At 39.0% G+C, this 23,920-nt stretch overlaps 2 protein-coding genes across 4 annotated transcripts in view; one reads left to right on the top strand and one right to left on the bottom strand.

Moving 5' to 3' along the window:
* The window catches only part of LOC121887945 (dnaJ homolog subfamily C member 13), a 32,670-nt gene extending 22,721 nt beyond the window's left edge, over window positions 1–9,949 (bottom strand). For all 3 annotated transcript variants that reach the window (XM_042399127.1, XM_042399128.1, XM_042399129.1), the window contains exons 1-2: window positions 9,792–9,949; window positions 6,677–6,757 (exon numbers count right to left, since the gene is read on the bottom strand). In XM_042399127.1, the coding sequence (XP_042255061.1) occupies window positions 6,677–6,744 (68 nt within the window). In that variant the 5' untranslated portion in view covers window positions 6,745–6,757; window positions 9,792–9,949. The remainder of the gene's footprint in view (window positions 1–6,676; window positions 6,758–9,791) is intronic.
* Window positions 9,950–15,242: 5,293 nt separating this feature from the next.
* lztfl1 (leucine zipper transcription factor-like 1) lies at window positions 15,243–22,879 on the top strand. Its single transcript, XM_042400235.1, has 10 exons — window positions 15,243–15,529; window positions 15,866–15,990; window positions 17,413–17,607; window positions 19,960–20,017; window positions 20,476–20,547; window positions 20,660–20,725; window positions 20,814–20,891; window positions 21,181–21,357; window positions 21,475–21,578; window positions 21,866–22,879. Exons 1-10 carry the CDS (start codon window positions 15,527–15,529, stop codon window positions 21,882–21,884), a joined length of 897 nt encoding a protein of 298 aa, XP_042256169.1. The 5' UTR covers window positions 15,243–15,526; the 3' UTR covers window positions 21,885–22,879.
* The last annotated feature ends 1,041 nt before the right edge of the window (window positions 22,880–23,920 follow it).

The raw sequence follows: 23,920 nt of genomic DNA, 5'->3' as shown, positions 1-23,920 counted from the left end.
GGGTGAATGTGTGACAGTCTTTCAAACATGTGTGGGTTAGCTGAAGCAAAACTAACAGATCCAGACAACGCCCTAAACATCACTCGATTAATTGTCATCTCAAGATTTCACATTTGCCAAATATATCTCATGACAGCAGGTGCGTTCGCAGCCCCCGCTGAGGCCCTCTTTGAACCGATGATGAGTCAAGGTGACATCACTGTGGCTTATTTACCTGATGATATCATCCACATCCAGGTTTGTTATGTCATTTTCCTGACATTTTTATGAGCCAACAGTTGAGATAATGTACAGGGTGCAGGGTAAAAAAAAAAAAAGATGTTAAGAAAAGATTACCAACTGCCAGTGTCACAGCTGCAAAAGCCAGCTAGTGAGACGAAGTGAATGTGAAACGTGTGGCCCTAATTTGTGCCACTACCGTTCAGCGTAGACATGTGACACCAGACTGAAGTATTGCAGCCATGATTTCTAAATATATTTCCTGCTCCTATTATTCCCGGCTGTAACTACTACTATGTATTATCGTTATGTCTGTGAATGAATTTAAAATGAAATGACACAACTTCTAGTAGGTTGGCAGCTCTGTACTGAGTCACTCTCTGACACTGAGACAAGTAACACTGATTCTTGGGAACCGGTACGAGAGCGGGGCTTTCTCGCATAGTAAGGAGGAAGTGTGAAATTCGATTTTGCCAATGTTTCTGCATGTTACAGTGAGTGAGTCTCTGTGTGCGCACACACAGGCTTGATCGCTGTGTGGTCTGGTGAAAGTTGAAGCCTTGCATGCAGCTCTAAGATCTGTCCGATCTAGACTTCAATATCTCAACGATTGTGCAGACATTTATGGTTCCCAGAGGTTGAATCCTACTAACTTTGAACTTTCTCTGACTCATAACACTCTGTTTGGTGTTTCATTTGAAAGTGGGTCATTTTGAGGTTATGTTTATTAAAATAATGTATTGAGATTTAGGGAAAAGTTAGTAGGAAGTGTTAAATTTAAGGTTAAATGTAAAAAAATGTAATGTATCAGATAAAACATACAGTGGTACATGTGTGTTTGTCTGTGTACAACATGTTCCTTTCACATCATCATTGCACCCTTCCCACTGAACATGCTGACTTGGCTTCTCTCTTTTTTTTTTTTTTTTTTTTTTTTTAACACATCCTCACAAGGCCTTCACAACATTAAGTGGCCTGGTGAAGTTACCATTTAGGCAGCTAGTTCCATCAAAACGCAGAGTAAAGGGAAGTCAAATTGAGAGGTTACTTCCGCACGATGCATTTGTACTTGTATACGGAGTACATGACACAAACACCAACAGACAGGACAGACAAGAGGCCCGGGGCAAGGCCGAAGTGGAATATTAGGTTCAGGCACGTCACACAGTCAGCCTCCCTCCTTCTCCACAATTACACAATTGTCATGTCCTTTTTATGTATCTTACTTATTAAAAAGCTAAAACAAATAAAACTCAAACCATCTCTAATCACACAGAGATTTCTTATCCACTATTCTGTCACCTTGGGCCCAAAGTCTGAGACCACAACTCTGTCTTGCTCCAAGGGTGCTGCCTCTTTAGATGTCTTGACCTTGTTGCTAAATGGCTGGTTTAACTGGGTGTCAGCACAACCCTGGTTAATTATTCATTCTCTGTAGGCTGATTTTTTATTTTTTTTATTTTATCTCAGCACACAGGGAATATTAGCCCCTCTATGGTCAGTGTAATGTAAGGCTAACAATGCAACATTTTACATTTTTACTGTAAGTCTCTTCCTTTGTGACAATATCAAATTCTCCACAGCGAAACCAGTCACTTAGATTGTGTCGACGTTTTGGAAATTCGACATAGCTGTGATCAGCGTTTGATGATGTGTATGAAGAAGTCTCATTTCCTGTCTGTTTTAATGAAACACTCCCTTGAGTTACTAAGTTAACGACCCATTTCTCGCTTTTTTTACACACATACTATATTTAATACTCTGATTTTCAACATTTAATAGAAGCGAGCGGAGTCGGTCTTTGAACGGAGCACGAGCATGCTTAACCGCATCATCATAAAAAACATTCCTTTGAAAGAAAATCAGAAAGTGCTAAAATGAGAGACATTTTCTGACTCAGACAAGCTAATTACACTACAAGAGGCAATGGACTAAGTGCCTCTCTAACCAACTTCATAATCAAGTGATGCGGTGATAAGTAGAGCAGCTGGAGGTTTGGCCATACATGGAGAAGACAAAGCGTCCTGCTATGAGTAATACCTACATGTAGGATGGTGCGGTGAGTTAAAATAAAAGCTTAGTTAGGAGGTAAATAGAAATTTAAATATCCATAACAGTGTTTATGCATGTTCTTCTACAAATCGCGTATCCTTGATATCACTGCTGACCATTGTATAACTCAATCTGCTGTGGTTTACATTTCCATTCACACAAAGATATGAAAATCAGCTAGCAGAGACTTGAACCCACAGTCACGTGGTCAAACGATTTTCAGTGCAGTTTGCTTTAAAAAAAAAAAAAAGTCTCCACTGAATTATCACGCAGCAGTCAGATAGATTTATCATAAATAAAAAGGTAGACATGATGTCCACAACTGTGGATGAGCAGTTTATTTCCACACAGCACCAGTATGAATGGAAACCAATAGCTGTGAAGGCAGGAGTACATTTGGAAAAGTCTAAATCACTCTGGTATGCCATAAAAAATGGTCAGCACTAATAAAAGAATATGTCAAAAACAGTGATATGGTCCTTTGACTCTTCCATAAAGGAACTTTATGAGGAGAGAAGAGCAGACAATAAAATAAGCTTTACAGCTACAGTTGTGATGAGTAACAGGTTACTCTTCTTTTGCTTTGTCACTTTGTCATGTACAGCACGTCTCTAAATGGTTTTCCTTCCATTTCCAAGGTTTCATAATGTATCACATTTAGCAACTTCCTGCGTCTGACTTAACCCTCTCAACTGCCTCTCCTCTTAAAACAAAATAGGCATAATTTCTTACAAAGAAGCTGAAGATTTGTCTGACAACATTAAAAGCTAGGACAACACTACATAATCCCATTACCAGACTCAACAAACACTGGATTTCATAGATGCAGAGAGTGGTGGTGGAAAGAGAGCAACAGACCAACTGCACAACGATGGGAACAACTAACAAGTAACACTAACACATTACTGGAAAATAGAACTTGAGCATCTGCAGCAGCCAAGTTTCCTTATTGTTTAAGGAACAATTTAGAGAGGTATTAAGGATTCAAAGGATATTCAAAGGAGATTGTGATTTGCATCTTTATGCTCTGTAAAAGTGCAGAGAAGTGCTCTACTTGAAAAGCAAAAGCCTTAAAATGACACGGAAAACTCTGAGGGATCCATTTGTGCAACAAAGCAGGGAAAGACCTTTCATCAGGAGGACACACACAGACAAATCTTAACCCATGTTTGGACTGCAGGAACTTTCCCCGGGGACTAAGAACCTTTGAGGAACTCAGTTCCTCGACCTGTGTTTCCACTGGAGGGACCCAGGTCTAAATTAAGTTCCAGGGAGATTGTTTTACCCCCAAAAAAAGTCCCTGCTCGGGGGGTAGTACTTTCCAAAAATACAGGAACTTTGGGGGGGTGGGCGTGTGCAGGGATGACCGTCGCTCATTGGTCCAACACACTCAGTGTGGCTGCTTCAACTTGTGTAACGCTTCATTCATAAAATAAGGAAGTACTCTAATACAAATGTAGGACGAGGGGAGGATATTTCTCTTCAATTGATGATGTCAAAAGCAAAGTTAGGCTTTCCCGTCAGATTCCTGAGTCATTTTAAAAAAGACGAGACAAAAAGAGAAAGAGATAGTGCGAGCCAGCTGTGAGCATGAGAAAGAGAGAGAGAGCAGCGGTGGTCAAGCGAATACAGGGAGCGGTGGTAGTGAAAACAAAGCAGTGAATGAGAGAAATAAAATGTTAATTTTCTGATGGCTTCATGGTGGTTATGTTCTAAAGCAGAAAATAAATAACCGTCAAACACTCAAAAGATGATTTAATGTGGAGACAGACGCTCTTAGTTTGTTTTATTTTCCTCCTTTTCATTCATTCATTCATTACATCAACTCATGCAGCGATAAATACAAAGAACAGGATAAATCTGTGTTGTTGTTTCCTCATGTGTTAATACTGCGTCTCTAAATGCGTTCCTCATGGGGCTAATTTGCATGATCTAGCTAGTTCTTCAGATGTGGTGAAAGCACAACCTGGACTGTACTACAGGGACTTTAAAGTCATGTCCCTGAGATTAGATCCTCTGGGTCCAATGTACCTAGAACCTTTGGTGGAAACGAGACTTAATATTATCTTCAAGCAAGGGTCTCAGGATTTTTCAATGAAATGTGATCATGAGCACAGCGAGAGGGAAAAATGATGTTTTAATTCTGAGGCTTGATGCGGACTACAACACTTACTGTCATTTTAACTGTTGCAGAGAAGTTGATGTTTTAATCTTTTATGATCAGAGTCTAACCCAGTCTCAAATCTTCAGAGATTTACACAAATATGATTGTCACCGCAAAATATGAAACATTGTTAAGACACTTACAGGAAAAGAAAATAAGGGAAACTGCAAAGCAAGACCACATCCTCGTGGCTTTTTCTCCTTCGGCTCTCTGCAGAACAGATAACATGATATTCTACATGTCTCCTGAACTGCTGTATAGTCAAATCCACTTAAAAAAAAAAAAAAATGAAACAAATATGTTCAAGCTGAAGCCTAATTTTGTTACTTATCTGCACTTGATATAAGCATTCAGAGTTAAACGGCTTACGTATGCAAAGATGTAGTTCTTTGAGAAGTGATGCTGAATCCTGTGTCTACCATACTGCGAGCCTATAATCACATTACAAAAGTACTATTTTTACATGGCCGAGGGGGCACGCTAATCACAGATGAGTCTAATTAAAGTTTTGCTTTTGGGAACATGTTCTGTGGTCACAGAGAAGAGTTGTGCTCCTTTCATCTGTGGCGAAGTAACTGTTTAAGTAAGAGATGATCCCGCGGCTTCCACGATTAATTTAACTATTTGGTAAAAATTGGTATATTTTGCTTTTTCAAACAGATTTGTTTTCTTTGCGTGTCACACTGGTAAATAGAAAAACATTATCTGAATGCCTTTTTTGGGTCTAAAACAGAATGGGTTGGTAAAAAGTCAAACTGCCCGTAGTGTCTGATGATAATATATTAGATGAAATGGGACATACTGATAAAACACCTTCTCTTTCTTTTGACTTATCAAAGCTCCGTCTGTCTCAAACATGTTTCTTACAGCAGACACGCATATGACACAGGTCTATTGAATTATAATTTAGCTCGCATGTGACCCATTTATACTGTATGAGGCCACTGCTGTTTGAAATTAATCTTTGGTTGGCAGCGTTCACACACTTATGTCTGCAACAGTACTTACACTTCACTGACTTCCTGCATGCTAACCCTAACTCTCACAGTTTCCAGTCTGCTGACAGAGACTCTTGTTAACCGAACTACCGTCTGACCGTCGTTTAACCGGGGTCAGCTGACGTGTTTCGACCTATTCGGATCAACCTCCGATGCCTGCGTCACTGGGTAGTTCTGAATGGGGGTATCCGTCTCCGCTGTCCGCCTCGCATACATCAACGCTCGTCTCTGCCGGACACTTCAGGAAGCATTAGCGGGATGAAGCTCTGATGATGGCTAATGCTCTGCGGCCCTGCTTAAGTTACCTAAGTTAATGGGACAAAGACATTTAGAGAGCAGGTATTGGTAATGTGATCCCGCTGGCTCTCTGCTCAAACTGGAGCTAGTCCACTCTTTAGCTCTGATGGCCACCGAGAAGCTACACCCATGTGTCCCATGTGATTTTAGGCCTATATTGGCTAAAATGTGTAACTTTAAAAATAAGGAGGAACCCTATCCACAGCTAAAATCCATATATCTTAAAATGTGTAAAACACTTCATTAGTAAAAGATGAATGTGGCACAGATACAGTGTGTTGGCCTCATTCTACTGTAATATACTGTACCATTTTACATCTATTTCCAATGCACTGCATTAAGGTCAATATGATACCAGCTCCACGTGACTCAAACTGTACACACTCACTTCCTGTTCTGAGAAAATTCAGAAAAAGGGTCAATTTTGAAGACAAAACTATTTGTTCTACATTTGAGTACATAATGATCAACCTCATAATCGTCATAAAGAAGATAGTAAACATGAAAGAAAGCATATTTATCCAGTCTGATATGCTGCCCAACATCTTCTGACAACTAGCTACTAAATATCAGTGTGCAGTATTGTATAGTGTAAGTAAGTTGAGTAACATATGTAATACAGTGTTTATAGCACAACAATTTAATCAATGTAAGACCTGTCATCTTAAAAGCATGATCGGTCACTTGCAGGTCACACTACTGCTGATCAGTGACTGCTGACAGTGGTCTGCAGACCTTTTTTCCTTGGCTAAGATAAGGAAGTCAACACAATGGAAGCACTGAGTCAGGATTTCAGGATTTTCCCAAACCTCCTCTACGAGGTGAGGAAGAGAATAGCTGAGGCTTAAGTTGCCTTGTAAACCAATACAAAGGTGATGTGAAAGACAGCGCCACCGGCCCTGAAAACTTATGGGTAGGGTTAAAAAAAACAAAAAAAACAACTTACTTTCCCCTCCAGGAGTGTTTGGTGGTGTAGAAACAGGCCAGGTCTTTGTTGTCTTTGACGACATTCATCTTTTCACAGGACCTACGACACAGGATAAAAGCGGTTCACACATATTAAACACGGAAGGGTTCAGAAAACAAGTGGACCATCTTCATTTGAGCATCACTTGAGGGGAAGCATTATATCTTTTAGCACCAGATCTCTTTGAACTCCAATGATAAAATAAACACGAGAGGGCCTATGTCTCAGTTAATATCAGTTTTATAAAAAGAAAACACAAAATAACCTGCATGCAGATGTTTTCAAGTTGTTACCGCATCAAGTTTATGTAACATTCATTCCAACGTACCACCACACACACACTTCACACAGTCATTCAACATTTTGCAGCTCGATGGGAGAGACTCCCACCAGACACTCCCTCGGCTACAGAACTAATACAGAGCAAACAGTGATTATCCAGTAACACAGAGAGGAGTCCGTCGCTCCATGACTGACTGATTTTTTCTTGTCATTACCTCAGTTATGAGCCATAGCATCGATGCAGCTGGTAGCACATGATTCCCACTTAATAACAATCCTCTCTGATATCTTGAACCGCTTCATGCATGCTTTTTCACAGGCGCCTTTTTTAAGATTAACGCCGGTCGGTGAGAAACCGCTAGGATACGAATTGCTCAGCAAAAGCAGCAAGGAAGTAAAGGTCTCCCATTCCAGGCTGATATCATAGAGACAAAGACAACACGACAGAGCACCAGCTGATCATGTGTCAATAAGGTCTGCTGCAAAGCCAGTGTGGTCTATTGATCGCCTTTAGATAAACAGGGGGTTAGGCTATGTCTTGGCGCAGTGCCTAATTTGAATGAAAAATCACTGTAATTTAACTTTAAGACAGCTAGACAAGAGATTAACTAGGATCCATGTTCTCATCACCACACCTAAAGGGTTTCCTTCTTCAATTTGGACAACACACAAAGCTCAGGTGTGACACATTATGCTACACACTGTTTCAAATACGTTACAGATGAAGACTACAAAGATAAACCAGTCAACAGACTGGAGTAGAGCAAAGGAAGAGAATAACTGTCTCTCCTATCCTTAGTGCAGTAATTTTCTGGTGGCTGCACTGTGACAAGGGGAACCTGTGTCAGCACTCTGCCAGGATCCTGGAAAAATCTGACTCCAGTTTTCCTTCCTCCCCGTTTCGGTGTGCAAATGAAGCAGTGAACTGCAAAATAAAGCCAAAACACGGAATACACACCATTTCACCGAAGGGGCAGCTTTCTGATGTTCAAAGACGGGCAGCAGGACACAAATACAGTGTCTAGTGTCAAGTGGATGAGTAAAATTTGCTAGTTTGAGTAACTCATTAATGGTTTACAGCAGGATGCCTGTGACAGAGAAACAAAGGTGCAAGGAACAGTCCAGAGCCAAGTTTAGCATCAACAGTTTTTTCTCCCCCTAAACATGCATTCATAGAGCTGTATAATGAATCTAATCCAAAGCGGTGGGGGCTGATGGAACGCACAATAGGAGATGTTAGCAGCGAGCGGTGCACAGCGTGCCCTTTGCCGCTGCAGAGGGCAGTGCAATTTTTACTATACTACTGTGATGTGTGCTGTGATGAGTGTAAAAAAAGACCAAGGCAGATTCCAGGATTGAGTCATGTGATAACCCCTCCCATCTCTTCCTGCCTGTATGCTGATCAATAGCAAATTATTCATGGGCTATCCTTGACAGAGATTAGCAGGAAAAAAAAACCCAAAGAGACAACCCAATGAGAGGACAGTGAAGTAAAAAATACATAACACTGCCCAAAGCAAAGCACACAATATTTACATAACTTGTTCCAGACAGGTGTCACAACTTTTCAGGAACTTTAACAAATACAGATTTAGATCATTTGATCCTGTTATGTGGATAACTGACCATACAGTCCCATAGTGCATAACCACGCTCACTTTCCAAAGGATTGAATTAAACCTCTAAACAGAAAATATCTAAACATCTGAAAACAGACTTGACAGCCACATAGCAACGACTCGGTAACTAGCCACAGGTTATATGTGTCATGCCACTTCGGTCAAGTAACTGTGTACAAACAGATCTTTTGCTCTTTGTTTGACTTACATCTGTTTCCTACCTTGTTTCTCACAGACGTGGGGAGAAAAAGAAGTCGGATCACCTGTTTCTAATTTAAAAAAAGCATAAAAGTATAGAAACAAACTGCCTCAGCATCTGTGTGGGTGCAAGGGTCAAACTATCATGTGTCATATCAGTAAATGACTTTTCTCCACATGTGCAGTTACAGTCGCCCTTAACACAAAGCTGTTACCATAACTGACTCACGATAGCATAAAAGTGAAGTGATCCGAGCCAGGAAAGAACATTTGTGCGTGTGAATTTGGACCAAATATTTTATAGAGCCTTGAAATAGCCATAAACACAACGCCAAAATCTATTCTACATTCAAGACATGTTGCAATGCCCTCCTGTATTTGCCAATTAGATGAAGAAACCTCGCCAACCAAGACAGGAACTTTCAGTCCTGAAAACCTCTCACTTTATCTTCTGTGGTTGCATTTCGATTGCATGAACCACTTGCTTACAAAAATGTATTAAGCTTGCTGATTTTTTTTTTTTTTTACACGTAACTAACAGGTTTAAAGATAGAAATTATATGAAATGGCGATTCTTAAGACCATTTAAAGGATGTGAGCTGGCTCCCGATGTGTCAAGTAAATCCAATGACAAGCAGCATTACCTGGATTTCAAGGAGCTAACCAAACTCTGCTTCATTGCAGCGGGCCTACTCGGTGAACTGTCTGGCTAAAAACAAGCACGACAGCACCGTTTTTCGCGCTGTTGCTCCACCTAACTGTCAAAAACATATAGCTCAGACACTTTTGTTACCAGCGTTTGTTTGCCAAATGCAGAATAAAGGGCTGTGGCAGGCTCATGTTTAGGTTAGCCTCCAGCTAACGGCTAACTAGCACATCTCTCAGGGTTTTTTTTTTTTTTTTGCAGCTCGTCGCATTAGCAGCGGGGTTCAATCAAGCAAACGTGGAGAAGGAAGGCTTGTAGAAGGTTGCAGGTGTTAAATGGTGGTTTTTACCTGTCAAATCGCTAACGGGTGTTATTCGTAGCCGTCCCTCAGCCCCCCACCCTCCTCTGCTTCTCGGTTTTCCCACTCTGTTGCTGAAGGAGCTCAGTTAACGCCGTATTTCCCCCCCACAACAGCGCTCAGGACGCTGCCATAGTCCTGATAGCTAAAGTGTGCCACTGCGCATGCGTGAGGCCTGCCTGTCATGCGGCTGTCAGCTGATTGGTTTTGTCCGGAACAGGGAATGATCGAGATACCTGACCTGAGATCGGTTTTTCTTTCGTTTCTTCTGTGTTTGTATTGATGGACAGTGGACGAAACTGACCTCAGAACAGTAAAGCGTGGGGGGGAAAGTTGATAACGGGTTTATTATTAGTAGGATGTTTCGTTTCCATTTCGGCTAATTTGAAACTAATACGTTAACACAGAATACCAATAGTCACCTTGCTAAAATGTGGAACTGAAGCCCGATGAATGGAAACTGAAATAGAGCACTATCTCCTCTCTATTTTCACATTTGCCTCTCTCTCTCTGCAGCATACACTCAACCTGACCAAACCTCACCCAGTTCATTTAGTGTAGCAGGTTTCCAGGTATCAATACAGTGGTGGAATTTAATTAAGTAAATTTACTCAATTACTGTACTTAAAGAGCCCCTCCAGACATGTATTAAGACATATAGGAATACTCTGCTTAGAACAATAATGTGTGTCTGAAAAAAAGTATAATTAGCTCCTCAAAACCCTTAAAATGGCATCTAATCCTTCTCCCGCATTAAAAATTCCAGATTCTGTGAATATGTAACTATTTTTCATTTCAGAGGTTTAACTGCTGGTCTCCTACTTCACATTAAAGTCCATTCTCAGTGTATGTACACTGGAGGCTTCAAGTTTTCACATCACCCTTGTGTTGAATATTAGACCAGAATTGGCTTCCAAACTAGTTGTGATGTCACAAACAATGGCTGTAGGCCCGCCCCTTAAAATCAGATTTTCACTGAGTTTAGAGAAACTTTTCACTTTCAACAGATGAAAGTGAAAACAGGCGTCTAGTGTCAAACTCACCACAAACACCATTCTGTACAGTTCAAACATTCAACTGTAGGAACAAGAAGAAAAACACATTTTTGAGTGGATGGGGACTTTTTGTACAATTTTGAGGTAATTTACTTGTACTTTACTTTAGTATTTCCATTTTATGCTTCTTTGTACTTTTCAGATTAAAGTTTTATATTAAATAATAATTTATGATAGGCTTGTAAAATACAAAACTTGGTTTGTAACCCCTGTGTGTAGTTGTGGCTTATTATCATGTTACAGATATTTGAGTTGTTAGCAGTTCCACCAAATAGATAATAATAAAGACATAAAACTTCCCAATATTTCACAAAAAGGTAAGTTTAGAGGAAAGTCTAAAAAGAATCAATCAAAATTTCTGTGGCAGAACTTTTCTTCTTTCCTACACCCGGCTGATATCAGTCACAGTCACAGCCGCTGTTTTTCTGCGAAACAAGTACTTTGATTTAGCCAATAATACTTCTGTACTTTTACTTAAGTATGATCTTAAATGCAGGAATTTTACTTGTAATATAATAATTTTATATGGTGGTATTGCTACTTCCATCACTGGCCTACCCACTGAAACAATACACCTGGAAAAGGATTATTGTGCCCTCTTGAGATGGTGTCACACCAATGCAGCAATACTTCTGCTCAGCCAACTTCATCCAATCTACAATACTCATCAACTTCAGCACCATTAGGCCAACATGCAGTCTGAGACCAGGATGAAAATTAACTGCCTACACATACAAACATGCATATACAAGCACACACACACATTTGTGCTATCAAAGATGCAGAAAACATGATTTAAAAGTCATTAAAGTAATTAAATAATAAAGACCATCCCTTTTGCTAAGTCAATTGCCTGCATGTACCATGTATGGTAGAATGTGTAAAATATTGTTGGTTACTGCTGTAAAACATACTCAGACAGCAACTGAAACTCATATTTAGAAACTGAGATTCTTATTTATAAAAAGCACAACCTTAAGGAAATATATGCAAATAACAAATTCCTGGCCTTTGTATAAGTCCACAGTGTTTTATTATTTCTTCTGCTTTTCATTGTTTATTATATCTTACATTTTTGTGCTCATATTACATTTTTTTCTTTGCATGCTTTTGTTCTAACAACTCTCATTCCTCTGTAATCTAATTTCTTTGACAGTTTACTCAAGTAGTTAATGGAGCAGCTACAGATATGATATAAAAATGAATGAATTAGGTTCTGCCACATTTACAAGCCAAGCATGTAAGAGCTAAAATCCATACAGAGAGTCACCACCTTGGTCTAACTGCTAACTGTAAAACGGCAGCACCAACATACAGGAGCCTCACTAAAACCAATAACTGTCATCTACAACTTGTAACTCTTCAGAATATGGTTTTAACCTGCTCGTTTCTACTTCCTGTCTCAAATTTGAAGTGACTCACCGTGATTGAAGGTAAAGGGGAAACATCTTGGCCTCTGTGACTGACTGATGTTGCACAGTGAGTTTGAGCGGGGCAGCACAGACTGGTCACGTTATGAGGCATCTGATTAGGTGACTAACCATGCGCTGCCCGTTAGTCTAATTTAATTACAGCTAAAGAGACATGAGGAAAAAAAAGTTTCCTTCTTTTTTCTTTAGGATCCTCCTTAACAAAATGGATAGTGATGTCCTTTAGGCTTCACTGACAGGGAATAAGCAGATGGTGCAACAGAATTACTAAGAAGTTTTTATTTGGTTCACGTGGAGTCAAATGAGTTTAGCTAAAAAAGAAGCATCCATGTTGTATCCCATCAGTTAATTGAAACATGCATTAAAAGAAACTAATAGTTGTGTTACTGTATTGTAAATGTGCAAATAAAAATGCAGCAATATGCTTAGACTAGTTTACCAATCTGTTGTTGGAGGCATTATCTGGATGCATGATTGATAAGAGGGTTTGTAGTTACAGGAGAAACACAGTAACACTACAAAACATACTGGGAATAGATTCATGTGACTGAAAAATGCAGTCAATATTGGGCCAATTAGTGTCAGATATGTCAACTTGTTTTGAACTCCAGCTTTTCTATGAAATGATTAAACCTCAGTCTATTACTAAATGCAACAATCAGTGTGTAGGTGGAGAAAAACAGCTCAAAATGAAAACAAACTTTGTTTACTGCTCTGCTTGGAATAATGATGCCACAATGAAAATACATTAAGGATAAATTGGTGTAATTAGTAGCTTAAATAAGTAAATTTACATTGATCTTACATTCTAAATGTCAATACAATATAAAAATCTGAGTCTAAACTGAACCCGCACTAGTGAAGGCACATAATCTTATATCTAATATCTTCTTTTAGCAGCAGTTAAAAAGCTTCATTCATAATTAAAATGCCATAAATAAAGTTGTCATTTCTGTTTTTTACTATGTCCTGGCCTTAACAACTTTCACATAACCTTTCCTTGCCCTTGTACTTAAAGAGGAGAAGTTGACTCAAGCAATTCAATCAGTTTGTGACAACAAGATTTAAAATGCTAACCAGGTCCTTCTGTAGCTCTGAGACTGGCTTTGCTGTGAACGCAGAGATCACAGGGCTAAAACAGGTGAGGGACCTGGTGCCACAGGAAGAAGGAACAGCTGGGAGTGAGGAGGCTCAGTGCTGACTGCTGATGAGGAGTAGAGGGATTCCTTCTCTGTTGCTCTTCTTGAGATTTCTTCCATTTTTTCCACCCCAGTTAAAGTGGTTTTTTAGGGAGTTTTTCCTTATTCAAATCATGGGTCTACAGACAGGGGATGTTGTATCGCTGTACAGACTGTAAAGCCCCCTGAGACAAATTTGTGATTTGTCATATTGGGCTATACAAATAAAAATGACTTTGCTTGAGGTGTTTCACCACCTTGTGAACCAGGAACTGCTCTCATACTAACTCAATACTGCCATCTACTGTTTGATACTGTAAATTGTCAAAACTATGCTGCCAAAACCTTCACAAGCTTGATATGAGCTGACAGGAAACTAACCTTCCCCTCAATACAACATACAATAATCTCTATAGACATGCTCCAAGATGTTCCTTTAGGAGCTTACTCATCACTGTATAATGCATAACTGTAAGAAGACACATTCATTTGCTGCAACTCATCTTTAACTGTGTACATTTCAACTATCCTCATTGCTTACATCAGTTTTTGGTACCATATTCCTCAATATATCAACTGAGGCACTCTGCACAATACTTCTTCTCTATTCCTACATCAGAAAATCAATTGGAAAGAGAGCATTTATGTTTAAGGCTCCTTCAGACTGGAATAACTTACCATCAAACACATGATCCTTGACATCATTTCACATGTTTAAAATTGGTTTATCTTCTTATTTTGAGATCAATTGTACATGTTTCAGATGATGTTACACCTATATATCAGTGGTTCTCAAACGTTTTCACGTCAAGGACCTGTAAACTGACACAAATTAGATCACCCCCATCTGATAAGATTTTTGCTTTTAGATGATTTATTAAAGAAATTGTACGAAACTCATGACCAAAAATGGTCATACATTCTGTCATTGTGTTACTTATGGATGAAATTATAGTGAAAATAAATTATTCCCCTTGTTGCTTGGGACTCACTGGAACCCCCTCAAGACCCCTGGCGGTCCCTGGACTCCACTTTGAGAACCACTGCTATATACAATATACAATACACTGTAGGCCTACATCCTCTATTCTCTTTATCATATTCTTACTGGATAGGCATTTGTTCATGGCCTCTCTGTGGCCATCTAGTGGTTGTATTTACTCATGTGCTCATCTTTCTGATATTTGTGTGTGGACTGTCTTAGTTGTAGTGTGTCTGTCAAATTGTTGATTGTTATTTTGTTTCTGTCTTTCTTATTACTTTAATGTCTTTGCGTCATTTATTTTATTTTATTTTGTTTGTATTGTATGTTAGGACCCCCTCGAAAACAAGATGGTTCATCTCAAGGGGTGTATCCTTATGAAATAACCTTGAACGTATCTATAATTGGTAGTTTATTGGTTTCATATAGTATTTTCTATATAAGGACAAACTACAATATTTTGTTTAGAAAATATGCTGCCAAAACCTTTTCAAGCTCGATATGCATTCACAGGAAATCCGTGAAATCAGAGTTAAAACTAAAAATAATGGTTTCAGATTACATCTTTCTGACCAAGGTAGAGAAATAATAAAGAATTACATTGTATAAAAGGTTCAAAGCTTAGATTAAGCAATACGTATGTATATAATGTTTACGAAATGTGGCTATCATGACAATTTTGTTTAATAAATATAGCTTGTTGTTATACTTAGTAAATCAACGTATATAACTTGTGGTTCCGTGTTGTACGTGGCGCCATGAACGCACCACTGTAACCAAGGTAATGACGCTCTTCTCCGTTACCAAAGCATTCTCAAGGCAAACACTAGCTGGGTAGCTAGGCTAGCCAATCTGCCAGATAATCTTATGGCTATGATATAAGCCCCGTTTAGTCTGTTGACCAGGTTGAAGTTGAAGTACAAAACAGTTTACTACCACCCTCGTATCCAACATATTACATTTAGCTTGTAGTCTGTTCGCTGCGTGGCCTAAATTAGAGGCTGAAACACCCATTTTTTCCCTTTTGGATCAGCTCAGTCTGCAAGGTAGCTAACTTAGTAACGTTTGCTCCACAGCCACCATGGTAAGTCGCTGCTATCATTTGCTGTTCATGGGTAGCCAGGCCACCTGTTTGCTTTAAAAAGTCAGCATGCTAAACATTTAGCGTTAGCGTTGCTTTCCAAACATGGTGCTCGACCTGGATTCAACGACGAGTAACGTTAGATACTTAGTAAGCATCCCCATAGATAAAAGCTCATGTGAATAGGCCCTGTCACATATTAGCAAGGGGAAATCCCTCTCAACTTAGCTGATCAGCTAGTTGTGGGTGCTCTGTCTCTTTGTCTCTCTCTGCCCACATTTTACTTGTGGTGCCAGTGTTTGTGGCGAGGTTAATTTGTCTCCTCTTGTCTCCATGCAGGCTGAATTTGGGTTCAATGAACATCATCAGAACGAAGTCATCAATTACATGCGGTTTGCACGTTCAAAGAGGGTGCTGAGACTCAAGACTATTGACTCATGCTTTGAGGAACTCAAAGATAGCAGGTGACAAGTCATACTTAAAGGACGGGTTCACAATTTTTCATATCTGTCTTAAAATAACAGTCAGATGCTAATATGAACCCTGGAAGAGGTTTTCCTTGCTGTAATCATTCCTCCTGCTCATAATGGCTGTTAAAAGATCCCCTTCAAAGATAGTAGGTGACTAGTCATACTCAAAGGACAGGTTCACAATTTTGCATGTCTGTCTAAAAACAACAGGCAGATGCCATTATTAACCCTGGAAGGGGTTTTCCTTGCTGTAATCATTCCTCCTGCTCATAATGGCCGTTAAAAGATCCCCTTCAATATAAGTGATGGAGGCCAAAATCCACAGTGTGTCCACATTTAAAAATTAATCTGAAGCTTATATGAGGCTTCATCAGTCTGAGTTAGTCATATCAAGTGGATATCTGCCACATCTACAGTCTTTTTTAACATAAAATTCCCTCTTTGTGTTTCCTCGGATAGTGTTTCCCTGTTGAGCTGCGGTGGAAGTTTAGTAACAAAAAGAGGGACTTTGGCACTAAAAAGACTGTAATGTTGAAAGATATTAACTTGATTTAAATAATTTGGACGACTGAAGCTTCAAATTAGCTTCAGATAAACTTTTAAATACATTTTTGCTCATAAGGAGGACTGTGGATTTTGTCCCCCATCAATGACATTGTAAGTGCACAGCGTTTCCCCTATAATTGTACAGACCTGAGAACCCCCACCAGGCCAAAAGTACGCCAAATATCCATTTATTCAGAAATCAGAGTCCCTTTAAATTACTGCAGGTTGGCTAACGTGAGCATGGCACCGCCTAAAAAGAGAAAAAGCTCTAACATGGGTGACGGACAAACAAATATGTTAATGTTTTTCTCCAAAACTCTTGAGTCAAGCAAAAATACAGATGGGGAAGAGGTGAGAGGGACAGCTTATGCAATAAATACACCTTATTAAGTCATCCTCTCCTTGTGACCACTTTGTTTTAAGTCTTGAATATACCAAGCAAAGAAAAATTTCAATGCAAATATAAATTGCAGACCACCTGCTGCGCCACCTGCCCGAAGCTGACAGTGCGAACGTCCCTATAGGGTTTTTTCGGTTTGTACCACCAGGCCTGAAAAAAATTCTAGGGGAAACACTGGTACATTTTGAAGAGATCTTCTAATGGTCAGTATGAACAGGAGGAATGATTATGGCAAGAAAAACCTATTTCAGTGTTCATTTGGGCACCTGAGTGTTGTTTTAAGACAGACTTGTAAAAACTGTTGACACGCCCTTTAAGTTTTTAGTGTCATTGTTTGAATGTAAATTCAACTTCATTTCACACTACTTCAGATCCATAGCCTATAAAAGGAAAATGTAACAGACACAACAATAAAGTGCTTTTCAGTTCAGAAGGATCTACAGCATGTGCGTGTATGTTTCTGTGTAAAGGCTGGTGGAGGAAACCTTCACCGTGGATGAGGTGAGGGAGATGCTGGATGGGCTGCAGGCGGTGGTGCGTGGTGAAGTGGAGACGGAGCTCATCAACACAGCCCACACCAATGTGCTGCTGCTCAGGCAGCTCTTCTCCCAAGCTGAGAAGTTTTATCTTAGACTTCAGACTGACATCTCAGAGCTTGAAAACAGGTGAGCAGTGAGTAAGGAAGCAGATTGAGACTTCCTGTTACTTCCAGCTAGCATTTGATGGAGGGTGAGGAAGTCAAGTTTGTGCCCATATTAGTACAAAATGTTCTTACAGGACATAATTTATTGTTCAAAGTCCTCTAAGATTATATATTTTTAACTTCTATGCACAAGATAATAACTTCTGTTCACAACTTATCATTGCTTGTTATTATCTTGTGCACACAAATTAATATCATTTAGATTGTAGATCATATCATATCCGTAATAACTTGTGTGCAAAACATCTGGATCTTGTGCGCACAAGATTGAAAAACCCATCTTTTCAGACTTTCTTGGCTCAGAGTGGCAATAATTCATGTTAAATTAGCTGTTTAAACTTTTACATATTAAAATGATTTCAAATATTGAAGCAGCTTCAGGTCAAACAGAGTGTCACATCACAGTAAGACGTGAGCTAAGCCTGGTAACACCTTCATGTTCATGAGACAAGCATCTCCCCTTTTTACCCGAGGCCACTTCCTCCTAAGCACTGCTTAGATTTAGTTTCTCTCACACGCAGTATGCCAGGCAAAAAGGTCAGTGACAAATCACATGCACTTGTGTGCATAACCCTTTTTCCATTACAGAGAATTTTTCTTCTCTCGACGTTCAGTTTTAGCCTGAAAACCACAACTTCTGCTACCCTATGCCCATATTTTAAGGTCAGGTCACCCAGATTACAAATAAACAATTTCTTTCTTAACAATCCCTAATGATATTGAACAATGTAAAGATTTTGAGATATCTACCATTGAGATTTTTGCTATCAGGGCAATGCAATAGAGATGCATGAGATAGCTGAGGTTTATTTCAAATGTATTTTTCAGATTTTTAGCACCACAAACAATATTCCAGTTACAGTGGTCTCAGAGCTCCTTCACGGTCTGCCCCGGGTGTAAAATATCTTTTGTGATATGGGTTAACTGACTCTTAAATCCTTACACCTGTCACGATTAAATTTGCAATTTTCCTCGTATTATTACACATCTACAGTCATTTAAACATATTACTGTTTCATCTAATGTTAAGCTTATGTTCAAACTTTTTTTTTTCTTTATGTTTTTGAGTGCATACTTGTGAAGCGGTGATACCGGTCAAAGTCATGCGATCACATGACGTGATGGGTTTGTAGTCATGTTTTGATAAAAGTATACATAAGAGAATTGCCTAAAATTTCTGTTGTTACTAAGTCAGGAAGCTGAGAGTGCTTTTTTTTTTCATATTACAAGCCTGAACTCAGAGAAACACAGCCATGTACATGTGATACCAGGAACAAAGTAAAATCACTTTTGAAGCATTCTCAGAATGCACTTTGCACTCCTGACATTTCAGCAGGACTTACAGTATCTCGTCACAAATATAGTCAGACCTTAGAGGTATAGAGGTGGTATATTTAGGGAGACTTGCTCTGTAATTAAAGAATATGAATGGTGATTGTCCAAAACTGTTGGCTCTTATAGACGAATCTGAATGTCAAACTATAGCTCAAGCACATGTCAACCTGCTTCTCTTTTTGCCCGTGAGAAGGAGGAAATAAAGGTTTTCCATGTTCTCTTTCTTCACATAATCTGACACCAGAGCAAAATCTCATAATATATGCTGATCTGCTGAAAATACGTTAAAAACTGTGATAGTTTTGAAATTACGTTAAAAACTGTCACAGTTTTGAAACTACGCTAAAAACTGTCACAGTTTTGAAATTACGATAAAAACTGTGATAGTTTTGAATGTAGTTTTCTATAATGTTTAGGTGAACTTAATTCAACTTTTGACCTCTGTAACCTCTCAACTGGTTAAAACACTATGAGTGTTTTTGAACTTTTCTTTTGTTTGTGACATAGTTGGTGGGTAAACAAGCCCTCTACGTGACTGATACGGTGTTTAAGAGAAAGGAATACGCCCCATGTCGGTGTCTACGTGTCTTCATCTACTTCTTGAAACCACAATTAAGCTCTTCAGAGCACTCTGTTCACCACAATACTTTTTTTAGTGTAATTGCCAAACTGACATGACATAAGTAAAGGGTGTTTTATTTCCCTTACCAGATACAACTGCCAAGTAGATAACTATCTTGTCAAAAAAACAAACATCCACATTGTAGTAGCAAGCTGACACCGCAGATATTCAGTATTGCTTACGAAAGATTTAATACATTAACTTTATATTTTTTCGACACATGATTTTGTTTTATCTGAACCATTTTTTTTGCTCTTCTCTACCCGTATAGGAAGCTGTTAGAGCAAGCGTTTTAGTCTTCCTGTCTCTGTTAATTTATTCGTTAATCGGCTGTCCATTTTTTCTCTACCTGTATAGGGAGCTGTTAGAACAAGTGGCTGAATTTGAGAAGACTGACTTTAAAACCACTGACAAGGTGAGTGACTATAATTTGACCATAGATGAATTTGTCATTAATCTTTTGCTCAAAGGGTGTCCACACCCATAGGAAATTCAGTATCTAGAGAGCAGCGCAGCGTTTCACTTCATTTTCGGTACTCCCGTACATCAGGCCATCTGTCCTTTAAATGAAGCCGTGCGGTTCATTAGTCACACATCACTGAGGCTGACGTGGTTTTGCAAGGCAAGCTTACAGTAAAAACAAATCGACTTTGCAACACAGTACTGCACACCTTCATGGGTTTGGTTATTCACACCTCCTGCCAAAGGTCCTCTAGTCATTGTTCCGGTTCTAAGAAATGTTTCACCAGATGGATGCAAAAAAAATGTGGTTTTATTTTTTTCCGCTGTAATGCAATAACAAGGGATAGTTGTCAAGATGTTTACAACTGATATGTCAAATTGTGAAACTGTCACATGTTTAATTATTTACAGATAAACCAGGAAACAAGCAAACCCAAGTTAGCGCCGCTGAACGAGGGTGGGGTTTCTGAACTTCTTAACAAGGTGAAGAGATATATTACATAGACTACATGTAAAGATGAAAGATTAAAGATTAAGATTAAGATTAAAAAGTTGATCAATTATCATGCTCATACAATCATCTTAAATATTTCAGGAGATAACAAGACTACAGGAGGAAAATGATAAACTGAAAGCCAGGCTGCGGACTTTAGAATCCCAGGTATAAAAATGAATCAAACAGCATCTTTTCTCATAAACAATTCAGTCATTTATGTTCTTAGCTCTATGTCTTTATTGATTTTTACCAGGCTATGAGTGCATTAGATGAGAAAACCAAGGCAGAGAGAGCTCTGAAAGACCTCCAGAAGGTGCAAGGTGAACAACAGGTACCGTTCCATGTCTGACGTTCAAGTAGCATCATCTTTGTGTGTGTCATTTTGTGTTTGCTTTCCATTTTGCTACTTTTAATTTTCATCTGAACAATTGCTGTCATTTGTTTTTAATTGCCAACTTGGACCCCCGCATGGTATGTATCCAGCTGGCCATAACGTTGCTCGTGTCTCTCACTGTGAATAGGAACGGAGCGTGTATATTCTGTAGCGTCAAGAGGAAATATCCATGGCTGCCGTTCATACCATCTGAACACTGAATATGTTGTTTCTTTTCCGTTTTAAGCTGGTTGCTCACTCCCAGGAGATCAACAGTCTAGAGGGCACAGTGGCAGCTTTGAAGCAGGACTATGAAATGTCTCTCAGCATCAGCGCCGCCTCCCAGAAGCATCTGCAGGAAAACCTGATCTCCTCCAAACATGAGCTTCTGCGAGTGCAGGAGCAGCTGGCCTTGGCAGAGAAGGTACATCAGTGTGGTCTTTAACTGCAACTTTGCAGCAACCAGTTACTGTAAAGGTATTGAGACAACTGATAGGGGTGCATCAAGCTTCTCATGTCTTTATGTGTGTGTTTTGTCCAGGAGTTGGAGAAGAAGTTCCAGCAAACTGCAGCTTACCGCAACATGAAGGAGATCCTAACCAAGAAGAATGAGCAGATCAAAGACATTAGAAAGCGATTGCAGAGGTGAGCATTCATCAATAAAGAAAAAACAATCCAAACAACATCAGAGATATCAGCATTAGAAGACAATGGCTGCCAAATTCAAAAAACTATATCAATATCTATCTATATCAGTAGTATGTTATGGAAACCTCTTGTCAGTAATGTGGAACAAGAAAAATCACCACTGTGGCCCTTTAAATTTAAATATTTTCGTTCTGTTCTGTGTTGTTTTTTTCTTCTACTTGTAAAATCGACTTTCCTATTATGATATTTGACTAATTTCGGTTTTGTACCGCCCTCTCTTTCAGATACGAGCCCAACGAATGAGTTCTACCCAAGACAGCTGCTTAAACAGATGTCCAAGTGGTAAGACAGGACCAAATTTTACGACTGTGGTTTGGACAAGAAACCGTCAGTTCCACTGCTGTTAGACAACAGAGACGGCAAAAAAAAAAAAAAAAAAACACTTCCTCAAGGAATTGTTTATACATGCTTTATCTGGCATCTTCAGTAGTTATTGGCTTTAGCAAAAAAGCGGGTGGTGGTACACACAACTGAACACACAAATGAAGTAGTGACAAACGATAGCCTTCTTCAGCTGTGCTTTTTTTCTACGTCTCAATTTTGGAGCTCACTTACAGTAGCTAGCAGACTTCCCTCAGTGCTCTATGCAATTACTATAATGTCCCTGTTTAAAGAGGCCTTGTCCATTTGCTGAACAGACACTGTCTGCCTGAACCTTTGCAGTCTTATCTATCAGATATTTATAGGTAATGTTTAGCTTCTTAGCACTGGGTTGTTGATTATTGCTATTTCACTGATCAGTCTTATTTTAGCAGCTCCCTTTGTCCTCAAAACGCAGCCTTTAATTAAGTTAGTTTGTTATTAGTGAACAGCTTCAAAATAACATTTCCTGACCCTTTAAGGTCAATTTTGCTTTGATTTGTTACCTTTTAAAAGCATTTTCACAAAAGATATTTCCAATGATCCGATGCTCTGTGACAGTCTGATCATTGAAAATATACCCAGCTTCTTGTATTTTATTTTTTTCTGCTCTTGCATATTGACGACACAGATAGTGATCTAGGATGATTTCCCTACTTCCCTATACACAAAAGGGCATAGAATATTTTTGTCTGGAAACTTTAACTGTGTACTTTTCGTATTGCTGTGGGTAATGGAGTTTAAGAGAAAAAAAAAATATACATGATGTTCATGAAGTAATGCTCTTGTAGAGTATGATATATCTACCCTATATTACACTAGATGTGCATTTGTTTGTATCGTGCAAAGTATGGGGTAATAAAAGCTGTTACCAAATATCTGGTTGTTTTTTAGTGAGTTTAGTGAGCGTAGTTTGTCATCATTGTATGCAGCAATCACACAATAATAGAAGTGAATGAATTACAAACATATTGAACTGAATAAATGTCTGGAACTGACCGACTCAACAAGGGGGCACCATCCTGCAATTACAAATGGGGGAATTCACACATAAATAAAATATGTCTTTATAACCCATCAAAAGCTGTACACTTAACATGCTGTGGGATTTTATAGTCTCGGTTACATTATGTGGTGTTACATAAGCATTTAAGAGGATCTGACATTAACCACTACATGATTTCACATGCCAGTACATCTGTGAGTACTCAAGTCTATTTTTTTCCCAAATATTATTTTTGTTATTTCTGCCTGATGTGTGAGAGCTCAGAAGAGGAAGTCAAGAAAAAGGGAAGAAAAAGAAGGGGATAACGTACATTTACAATACATTAAAACAGGACGTTATGATTACACAGTACTACTGTATTCACTGAGAGACCGGAGTGCTCCTCTGATGCCTCAGATATCTGTTACAAACTCAAGGTTAGATATTTTTAAAACATTTTTCCTTTATTAGCTACTTTAGTTGACACTAGAAAGTGATGAGAAATGTCTTTACAGAGAGAAAAATGGGGATGACATGTAATAAATGAACTTGGTCAGACTGGAGATGTTGCTGTTACTGTACTTGTTTCATGCTGGCCTGCCAGGACACATTAAACTTCTTTTTATTCAATATAATTTTTTACTCATATGAGTCAGAACAAAATTAGGAAAGGCTGCATACACTTTCACAACAGTAAGTAAGGCTGTTATGACAGAATCTTAAATGGTTCTGTATAAATGAATGCTGAACTACAGAGACTGACCAAAGATTGGTGAGATATTGGTCAGAAAGTTCACATTAGGGGCCTAAATGATCATTTATCATAAGATGCATGCTTTGTTAAGAGCCTACAATAGGATATTCTTTCAGGATGTCTTATCACGTGCACTTGCACAATGCGATTGCATAAGAATTTGTTTTTGTTCATAATTTA

The sequence above is a fragment of the Thunnus maccoyii genome, chromosome 21 (assembly GCF_910596095.1).
Source record: "Thunnus maccoyii chromosome 21, fThuMac1.1, whole genome shotgun sequence".
In the NCBI taxonomy this organism is placed as follows: Eukaryota; Metazoa; Chordata; class Actinopteri; order Scombriformes; family Scombridae; genus Thunnus; species Thunnus maccoyii.
Note: the sequence above shows the minus strand (reverse complement) of the source record. Positions and strands in the feature narration are given on the sequence as shown.

Coding starts and splice junctions, on each gene's coding strand:
- lztfl1 (XM_042400235.1), top strand. Junction 15,991..17,412: donor GAGGAACTCAAAGATAGCAG/GTGACAAGTCAT, acceptor TTCTGTGTAAAG/GCTGGTGGAGGAAACCTTCA. Junction 17,608..19,959: donor ATCTCAGAGCTTGAAAACAG/GTGAGCAGTGAG, acceptor CTACCTGTATAG/GGAGCTGTTAGAACAAGTGG.